Source organism: Salvelinus sp. IW2-2015, unplaced genomic scaffold (genome assembly GCF_002910315.2).
Source record: "Salvelinus sp. IW2-2015 unplaced genomic scaffold, ASM291031v2 Un_scaffold6091, whole genome shotgun sequence".
Taxonomy (NCBI): Eukaryota; Metazoa; Chordata; class Actinopteri; order Salmoniformes; family Salmonidae; genus Salvelinus; species Salvelinus sp. IW2-2015.
Window position 1 is genome coordinate 1 of NW_019947355.1, and position 8,983 is coordinate 8,983.

General features: G+C 38.8%; 2 protein-coding genes across 6 annotated transcripts in view; one reads left to right on the top strand and one right to left on the bottom strand.

The window, feature by feature from the left end:
* Positions 1–1,113: 1,113 nt before the first annotated feature.
* Positions 1,114–6,049, bottom strand: LOC112078693 (insulin gene enhancer protein ISL-3). 5 transcript variants are annotated; one of them, XM_024144844.2, is made up of 6 exons: positions 5,876–6,049; positions 5,252–5,441; positions 4,495–4,757; positions 3,034–3,314; positions 2,198–2,365; positions 1,114–1,871 (listed from the first exon to the last, which is right to left on the bottom strand). In XM_024144844.2, exons 1-6 carry the CDS (start codon positions 5,931–5,933, stop codon positions 1,755–1,757), a joined length of 1,077 nt encoding a protein of 358 aa, XP_024000612.1. In that variant the 5' UTR covers positions 5,934–6,049; the 3' UTR covers positions 1,114–1,754. The 5 variants fall into 5 exon arrangements, with proteins under 5 accessions (XP_024000612.1, XP_024000611.1, XP_024000610.1 ...); XM_024144843.2 differs by having other exon boundaries at positions 3,034–3,317; XM_024144842.2 differs by having other exon boundaries at positions 3,022–3,314; positions 5,876–6,048.
* Positions 6,050–6,984: 935 nt separating this feature from the next.
* Positions 6,985–8,983, top strand: part of LOC112078694 (electron transfer flavoprotein subunit alpha, mitochondrial-like) — a 14,282-nt gene continuing 12,283 nt past the window's right edge. Inside the window, exons 1-4 of the mRNA XM_024144846.2 lie at positions 6,985–7,127; positions 7,752–7,901; positions 8,358–8,439; positions 8,654–8,736. Of these exons, the coding sequence (XP_024000614.1) occupies positions 7,089–7,127; positions 7,752–7,901; positions 8,358–8,439; positions 8,654–8,736 (354 nt within the window). The 5' untranslated portion in view covers positions 6,985–7,088. The remainder of the gene's footprint in view (positions 7,128–7,751; positions 7,902–8,357; positions 8,440–8,653; positions 8,737–8,983) is intronic.

Below are 8,983 nucleotides of genomic sequence, written 5' to 3' on the forward strand. Positions count from 1 at the left end.
TTGTTAATTGTTCCTATTATCTCAAATTATTTGATGAGTGCTAACTAATTGTGTCCAGGTAGCCTAGTCTTTACGTAGCCCGGTTAAAAACACACAAAGGTACTTGGTCTGAGATGTCATTACTGAGACGTCTGACCCGTGCGTAATAACGCAATTGACTGAGTGGAATGAAAATAAACTGCGGCCAGATTAGGGTGGGTTTACGAGCTGGTCTCTCCCTTAAACTAGCTCTTTCCAAAGAGAGAAGTGGGTTTGTTGTGGCTTCATTCAATGTATCGTTTGCAGGTGATGCCAGGCGCAGATAAGAAGCCGCCGATCCTTGTTGGCTGTCTAGACTTGTGACTTAACCAGTGAAACTGGATTGATCAGAACAAAAATTCGCCCCTAGAAAGTAAATGACCAGAAGCCAATCCACCTTAATTCCAATCTCCCAGCCTCAGAAAAACTGTTATGATAAGCATTATGTAGCCTGCGCTAACCCTCAAATTGAGGGTGTCTTATTTACTTAAAAAAATATATTATTGTTCATTCCACATGCAAGTTTTAAGCTCCAATGTTTTTTAAAGTTAAAATGATTAAATAGCCTGCGTAATAAAACCAACATAATAACATGATAATAAGGATTTCCCCCAAATCAATAGGCCTATCAGATTAGCCTGATAATAGTCATAACATTCAACATTTATATGTAAATGCATTCATCAATGAAAAGTATTCGATCATTGACGTGTTAATCCATAATTTTGTATCGCAATTAAATAGGCCTACTTTTCGCAGTGGTTTAAAACCAAATGCAGAGATAAATAGGGAACTAAAACTTATTCACCTTGTTAGCACAATTATTATTTTGATAAATTCAGAAATATATTGGTGTTTGATTTGTTGTATATAGGCCTACACCTCTGTGGTTTAGAAACTCGGGGAACTGGGGGCCTATAAGGTTTGCGTGAAGCATACTCGTTTTGGGAATACCTTTGGTTGAAGGTTTTGAGCTCAAATAACCACTGGTCAACTTGATTAACTGCATGTCACAGGCTGAGTGAGGGAACGGGGGTGTAAGCCTATCTTGGGAAATTCTACAAGAGTTTATGCAAAGACTGTGTACCTTAGACATTATAAAGATTTAACAGTTTTATTTTTGATCAGTTATTACTTCCTTTATGAATCGTTGTCCTGACAATAAATAACAATAACTTACTTTTGTTCGAGAGGCTCAAACAACCTTCCCTCTTCCTTTTAAGATCAAATATTTAACAACAATAATCTGTTTTATATAATCTTCGGAAATCATGCTCCTTTTTAAGACAAACACACGAGTCTATGGACTTGATAACGAAATAAATGTATCAAAAATCACATAAAGAAACCAAGACACGATATGTTCACAATGAATTGCAGAATGTCCATCTGGTTCGACATCAAATGGCTCCAATGTAATATGGAGGGAGGCTGTTTTGTAAATCCATCACGAGAATCTTCTATCTTCTTTCGGTTCATGCAACGAAGTTCGGTTTTTGTTTTGTCACTGATATCCTCAAAAATGCTGAACTGAGTCTTAAGAAGAAGGGCTTTCGTACGCSTTGCTTTATAGTGCCGTTAGGTAATTGTTCAAKATTMAGAATATGTCACTTTCRRCTCCATGTCCGAAACGACTCCTCTGTCTTTAGGARGCTGTGATGAGCTGYTCACATGCAGGGGACCGGGGACCGGGGCGGGAACATGCTAGGCCTGGGACCGAGGCTGGTGGCCCGGTCTCACGTCTCCACGGGACTGGGTACCATGCTGTTCGGGGTGTCGGGTAAGTGCGATGACAGAGAAGTCACGTCGCTGCCGGAGGAGTTTCCCAATGAACCCGATTCCGAGAAAGACACCTATAATGTGCAAAGACAGTGATGTCAAAATAAATCTGTTCTGGCTCTGTTTAGGCTACAAATTTTGCCACTTCTGACTTTGAAATTTGCCATTTAACGTTATTACTTATACATTTTAAATTGATGACATTAAAGTTAAGAAAAAAAATCAGAAATTGTCGTCATCTAAATTAATGTGTGTGTGTGTTTGTTTGCGCGCGTGCGTGCGTGCGTGCGTTCGTGTGTGTGTGTGAGAGAGAGTTTGAACGTGTGTTCGTGCGTAATTACGCGTACCCACATGTGCACACACATTAGCATGTATGTATAGAATGTCTCCTCTCTCTTACCAGTTGTTGAAAGGCCGGCTGGTCCAGATCACTCTGCAGGGCGAACTCGCTGAGGGCCTTCCAGGGCGGCTGGTAGGTCTGCACCTCCACCGAGTTACCCTGCCCCGTGTTGTCGTGCCTCATAGGGCTTCTGGCAACCAGAGGCGTACCTGTGAGCCCCTGTAGACTCTAATACGAGATTAGATAGGAAATCCAAATTAAATCTACACTTTGGTAGAGGAAGAAAARKATCAAATTCCCAGATAAGAATGTCAGGATTTTGTTCTGTAGTCTTTGCTTTCCAATACAGGTCATGCACAATTGAATTCTTGATTAATTATTTATTGGCAGGTTGAATACAGAAAAACAATAATGAAAGAACAGCTAGTGGAAATGACCGGCCTCGGACCAAGGGTTATTCAAGTGTGGCACTGGTCAAATCATTCCAGAGAAACGAATTATTTGCCTTTAATTAAGAGGTAACCATTTGGCCTCAAGTACTTCTTTGCTGACCAACCTGGACTCAAGGTTAGACGTAAGATAGTAAACGAAAATATCGGAGACTTATATTAGTATGATATGTACGTTTGGTATGGTAATAATTTGTGGATGTCTATCATCCATTTCGTATGAAATGTTACGAATTACAATTCGTATGATATGTTACTAATTGCAATTCTTATATCCCGGATTTTCGTTTACTATGTTATGTTTAGTCTATGAGACCAGCCTGTGCTGACATACCTCAACTATCGCAAAAATGTAAGGATTCAACGATGAACCAAACATAAAGAAAAAGTAATAGGCTAATAGAAGTATAAAAAATGTTTCCGAGATTAACTTACGAAGATGCTTACAGTCTTATCACTGTGTTGCTGCTGCTGAAGTTGCTTCATGAGAATAGATCTCTTTTTGTCTTTGCATCTTTTATTCTGGAACCAAACTCGAATAACCCTTGGGCTGAGGCCGGTCATTTCCACCAGTTGTTCCTTCATTAGCGCATCTGGCCGCGGATTGGCGTTGTAGCAGGTCCGTAACGTGTGGAGCTGCTTCTCGTTCAAAACGGTTCGCACTCGTGTTGTCTTCTCTGACTGCTTGTGGACGTGGTTTCGGTGTGGTGCCCGTACTGTCACCGGCTCTGCTGAAGAGAGGCGGAATTATATTTAATAAAAAAGGAAATTAACTAAAGTTTGACTTATATTGTTATTAGTGTTATTGTTATTATTGTTATTATTCATTATTATTGTTATTATTCATTATTATTCTAGGCTATGCAAATGTTTTTTTTCCTGGAGCATGTTCCTTGCCATAGGTTATATAGACCATTAGTTACTCTTATTCATTTAAAATATAACTTATTCAACTCTTGCCATGCGTTATAATATATGGAGTACGTGTGGATGGAGAGACTTTTATCGTATATATATAAACGATAACAGTCTCTCCATCCACACGTACTCCATTTGATCTTGGTATTCCCCCCTAAAAATACATCGCCCATATTGAGCAACAATTATGTCTAGGCCCCAATGACAATGTAATTCTAAAAGCATGTAAGCTTTATTGCATTATAGTTCAATAGGCTACAGATTCCCATCCACGCACTATGACGCACTCCTTGTTTATGTCATGCATTAAGTTTCTGTTAAATTAAAAAGGAATAGTCAATTAGTCAACAGCAACTGTGTGTAGGCCTACTCGTTAACATTTCTATCTACTACAATTCTTTAATTTGCACATTAAGAGATGATCTGTAAAATCATATTTATTGTTATCCAGATGATCCTGATAGGCCTAACGTCAAGGAGTAGTGATTAGCCTAATCTTTGAAGTTATTATAGCCTACTGTATTTGTATTATTGGGTCAACACTATTAAATAGTCATGTAAATTAAGCTATCAAAATCCTTAAAAACTCCAACGTCCCTTATGTTCAAAATCTATCAATTTTAAAAGCTTGGTTTAAAATTAAATCATATTTCAGTGATTTTCCATGGAAAAGTTTAAAGGCCAGTCTGATATTGGTCGCCTATTGCCTAATATAGCCTAGTTATTGACATCTTAATGACTCAAAGCTTGCATCAGATTTTTTTTCTGGAGTCTACCGATCGTTATGATCATAAAATTAGGCTTATCGATAATTCTAGGTAATATATTTAGGGACTATTATTATCAGGCTATTATTATGATCATTAATATAACAATGAATATCATCATTCTGATTAAGATGATTGCCTCCATATTATTATTGTTGTTGTTGTTGTTCTTCTTCTTKTTKTTATTACAGAAGTCAGTGGTTGTTTTGTATGTGCAACTGACCTGCTAAGTGTAGTGATCTGTTGGAGTGGATATGTCCGGGGCTGATTGGGCTTCCGGCGGAGCTCCGCTCCATTAGTAAACTGTGGTCCGCCCGACACAGCAGCTCCTCGTCCCGGAGAGAGAACTCATCCCCCGGTAAGAGCTGCCTGCTACACACGGAACATCTGAAACACTCGATGTGGTACACGTTGTCCCGAGCTCGCATCACCAAATCACTGCTGCTGAATCCCAGGTTACATTTTGCACATTTTATTCCAAATAACCTGCAAGGAATAAATGAAGAAAAAAAAATGTAATTGAATTAAACAACAACTTCTAACAGCCATTTGATTTGTTGTTACTGCAGTTTTTGTTCCAAGTTTTACATTACTAGGTCTACGTCGAACGTCAGAAACAAGGCTAAGATAAATATTACTGTGCATTGTTTAGCCAGGATCAAAGTATAAAAGTTAATTTGAACGAACTTTTCTAATTGTAGAAAAGCTGCTTAATTGTAGGTCAAATGGCCTTTTATGCGTTGAACTACAGATACATTTTGCATGGAATTACGCAGACTGAGCACACTTTTGTTTTATAAACCTTTCAAAACAAGGYCATTTGTATTTTTAGGCCTAATACGCCTCTGTGATTTAGGTACAAGTCTTGCATGTATATGGGATATACTATATATTAGTTTGTAGGCTACCTCCTCATTCACACCAACGTTAAAATACGTTCAATCACTAACAAAATATCTCCAAAGAATTTCAGTCCCTACCTTACATAATCTCTTTTGCAATAGGTTTTTCCGTCCCGTACGAAGCAAGTGCATGTCTCATCCAGGTACTGGCTGCACTCTGCACACTTCAGGCAGGCTGCATGCCACTCCAGGTCCGGGGAAACTCTCAGTATGTACTGGTCATGTATCTGACTTCCACAGCCTACACACATCGCGAATCCGGACTTCTCTGCAGAGAGCACAGACATTGTAACCATTCTTTCTCATGTACACAGTTCTTGACACCTTAAATCACACTTTTTGAGAGCCACTGGCCTACATGTCACTTCTTCGTCTTAAATTGTCTTATACAGGGCGAAATACTCCCAGTTTCTCACTGTATTACATTCCAATGACTAAGACCTGTTCTGAAATTATGCACAATCGTTTTGAAAGAAATCTAAGATAAAATTAACTATAAACAAGAAAAAGTCCGCATTATGGATAACAAAACAATACCAATACGAATATATTATATTTGCTTTATGCAAATAAATATATGAAATACGATGGCATTTGAATGCGATAACAGAATATGTTTTAATTTCAGAGGCTACGATTTGTAGGGTAATCTACAACACTGTGAAAGGCGGATAAACATACTTGCAAAAAAATGCCACTTACTTTTGGAATGATCCCCCATATCACCCAAGAAAGAAGAGTTGAAAATAATATCCACCATACAGGAATGATGACGGGATTGCGATAAGATGCAGAAAATAAGTAAGAAGGAGAAGAAGAGGAGAAAGGAGGGAGGTGAGTGGCCTGTGCCTGSCTGTCTGATAACTTAAATTCGGACTGTGGGACGGCCCCGAGAAGAGGCGCTGCAGTGTCCCACACGCTCTCTGACGTCACGCGTAAAACTGYACATCCATTCGTCCCACATAACATATTCCCACTGTCATATCAAGTCTCGCTAGAGATTTTAAAGAATTAAGTAGTTCAAAATGTTTATTTATTTTGAAAGAGTTGGTTATTTGTTAGAATGCAATAGGTCTTGAGGCTTGGATATTTGCCTACGTTTATGGTTAGCTTTTTCGGTTGATCCATTATTTCCTGACAATTACTGCTAATAATTTTAAATCTATACACTTTTATTAGGCCTACATTGGAATTGGAATTAGCAGGAGTAAGCATTAAATTGCATGTTTTTCCTGAGACAAGGAGAATGCACACAGAAAACCCGTCATGACACCTGACACCATGTGAATCAGTCCATCCATCTACTCGAGAACAACAAGGACACCTACTGGAGGAACAGTAGAAGTACAATTTTACTGCTTCATGCCAGGACAGGAGAGCAGCGCAGTGAGCCACTCTAGACTGGTACCTGCTTTTTAGTTATAAATCAAATAAAATGTATCCACAAAGTTTCTGTATTGAATTTGTTCTATTTCATATATCAAATTAATAAAATGTAGGTAGGTTATTTTCATTGTCTCGCAATTTTGGAGTATAGGGCTCTCATTATTTAATTTGACATCAGCTTGTATTTTTCCAATTAAATATAAATGTTTATGTCATGGAATAAATATATGTCTATGGATGGAATGGAATGCTTACACCATGTATTTTATAGCCTACAGTACATGCATTCTCAAATCCCTGGTCTTTTGCACTTTTAAAGGGCCTTTGAATTCATAATGAAATTATTAGATAGGGCTATTCTCTGAGTTCACTGTTTAAAGTGAAAGAGACGCGGAGAGATCAGAGTACATTGTTCTCGCGAGATACAAGAGTGGAGAATTAACTGATGCCTCTCAGCTTTGTGTGTTTGTTTATATCAAGACAAATAGCTAGCAGAATTTTAGCTGATTAGCTAGAAAGCTAGCCAGTTATGTTTACAGCAATAAACAGAAGAAGTTTGGGACAATTGGTAAGTAAAACTCCAGTGTTGACAAATGCAGCAATTTCTTCTACCGTTTCAGATTGCCACCAACGTCTAGTTGGCTAGTCTGACTGAAGTCTGTCTGAGGTCAGTTAAGGACATGGCATGTCGACAACATACTTTCACTCTAATTTGCAACTGCACTGTTAGCTACATACATAGTAGGTATTAACGGTTATCGTGTCAGAGTAGATAGAGCATGAAACTAATTCACATTTTGGCAACATAACTTGCAGTGTGTCACCTGACTTGGGTTAAACTAAACTAGCAAGTGATTTTGTTATCTTGGAGGACAAAACACACAGTTGACCTGCCATGGCTATAGCCTTCCCTTTGGTGTTCGACAAACATATTTCATATTGCCTTTATTCCCTGTCGTGCACAGTGTGTTTTTATATTGACCTTTGTTTACACTACTGTTTACACTGTTAATTTGATAGAGCCAGTCTGATAATGTGCCCTAAGCCTATACCAGCTGTCTAGTTTATCATTCAAGGCCAAAAAAACAAAATAGTAGTTATTGACAATCAGAAATGTCAATTCAATGGCCTAAACTAAGTCTTCTTTTTAAAGCAGTTTCATAATGGAGATTGGTTGTGTTCTCTCCTGCAGCCCTGTCTGGCCCAGAGGTTTCAGAGTACTCTGGTAATAACAGAGCACAACAACAACCAGCTCACACCCATCACACTGAACGCCATTACTGCTGCCAGCAAGGTGGGAGGAGAGGTCACCTGCTTGGTGGCTGGAACCAACTGTGCCAAGGTAGGACTGTCACTACGGTGCCCCACAGAGGTGGCAACCCCTCTTATCTGGAGAGCTACCAGTGTGCATGCAACTTTTTTTTATTTTACCTTTATTTTACCAGGTTGGTCTCATTGAGATTAAACATCTCTTTTGCATGAGAGACCTTTCCAAATTTTGCTCCAACCCTACACTAATGCACCTAATTTCAGCTAGGCTAATCATGATTCTGGTGGGTAGAATCAGGTGTGTTTCAGGAAGGCTGGAGCAAAATCCTGCATACACCCAGCTCTGCTGGAGGAGGGTTGGCTACTCCTGCCCTAACAGCTGTTCAGTCACACATCAATGGAAGTTYTGTTTTAATGTGGTATTTCGTACATATGTCACCCTTGTGCAGTACAATGTAGCGCTTTCATGATATACAGCTGGCTGATATGGTTAACTGTTRATTTCTGTGRTGGATTCCTTCTTTAACAGGTTGCAGACCAGARCAGTAAAGTCCAGGGGGTCAAGAAGATTCTAGTGGCTCAACATGACTGCTACAAAGGACTGTTACCAGGTGATTTTTGGAAATGATGAAAGTCCCTTCATTCTGGGATGGGATATTTTTGTTATGTCCTGAGGTCTGTGTGGATATGCTTAGTTCAAATACAGATGCCGAAGATGTTTATTTACAGTTTATATGATATATACTGTTGGAATGATGGAATGCCATGATACTTCCTTTTGGTCTAAATATGTACTTTAACCCTGGTCCTCTTTTCTCCATACAGAGGAATTGACTCCTTTGATTCTTGCTACCCAGAAACAGTTCAACTTCACACACATCTGTGCAGGAGCTTCTGCTTTTGGGAAGGTGAGTTACTGACTGTAACACAACAGTGTTCACATGTCTGCATTTCCCCCATATTATTAATAGCTATATAATGATCAAGTCCTTCCTTATCATGGGAAGTTTATTTTATTATGTATCCAGACATGCATGAATAATAGTGCATTTTATCATCATAGCAACATCTAGTTGGTCTGATTGACCATTTTTAAACATTATGCTTTAATGCTTCTGAAAGTTTTTTTTCCTTCCAATTTTACCAAGTAAGTGT

Excerpts from the sequence above, each read along its gene's own strand:
- LOC112078693 (XM_024144841.2), bottom strand. The coding sequence starts at position 5,933 with ATGGTGGATATTATTTTCAACTCTTCTTTCTTGGGTGATATGGGGGAT. Across the intron at positions 2,366-3,021 it reads ATAAGACTGTAAGCATCTTC|AGTCTACAGGGGCTCACAGG; the intron begins GTAAGTTAATCT and ends ATCTCGTATTAG. Across the intron at positions 1,872-2,197 it reads AGCCGGCCTTTCAACAACTG|GTGTCTTTCTCGGAATCGGG; the intron begins GTAAGAGAGAGG and ends TGCACATTATAG.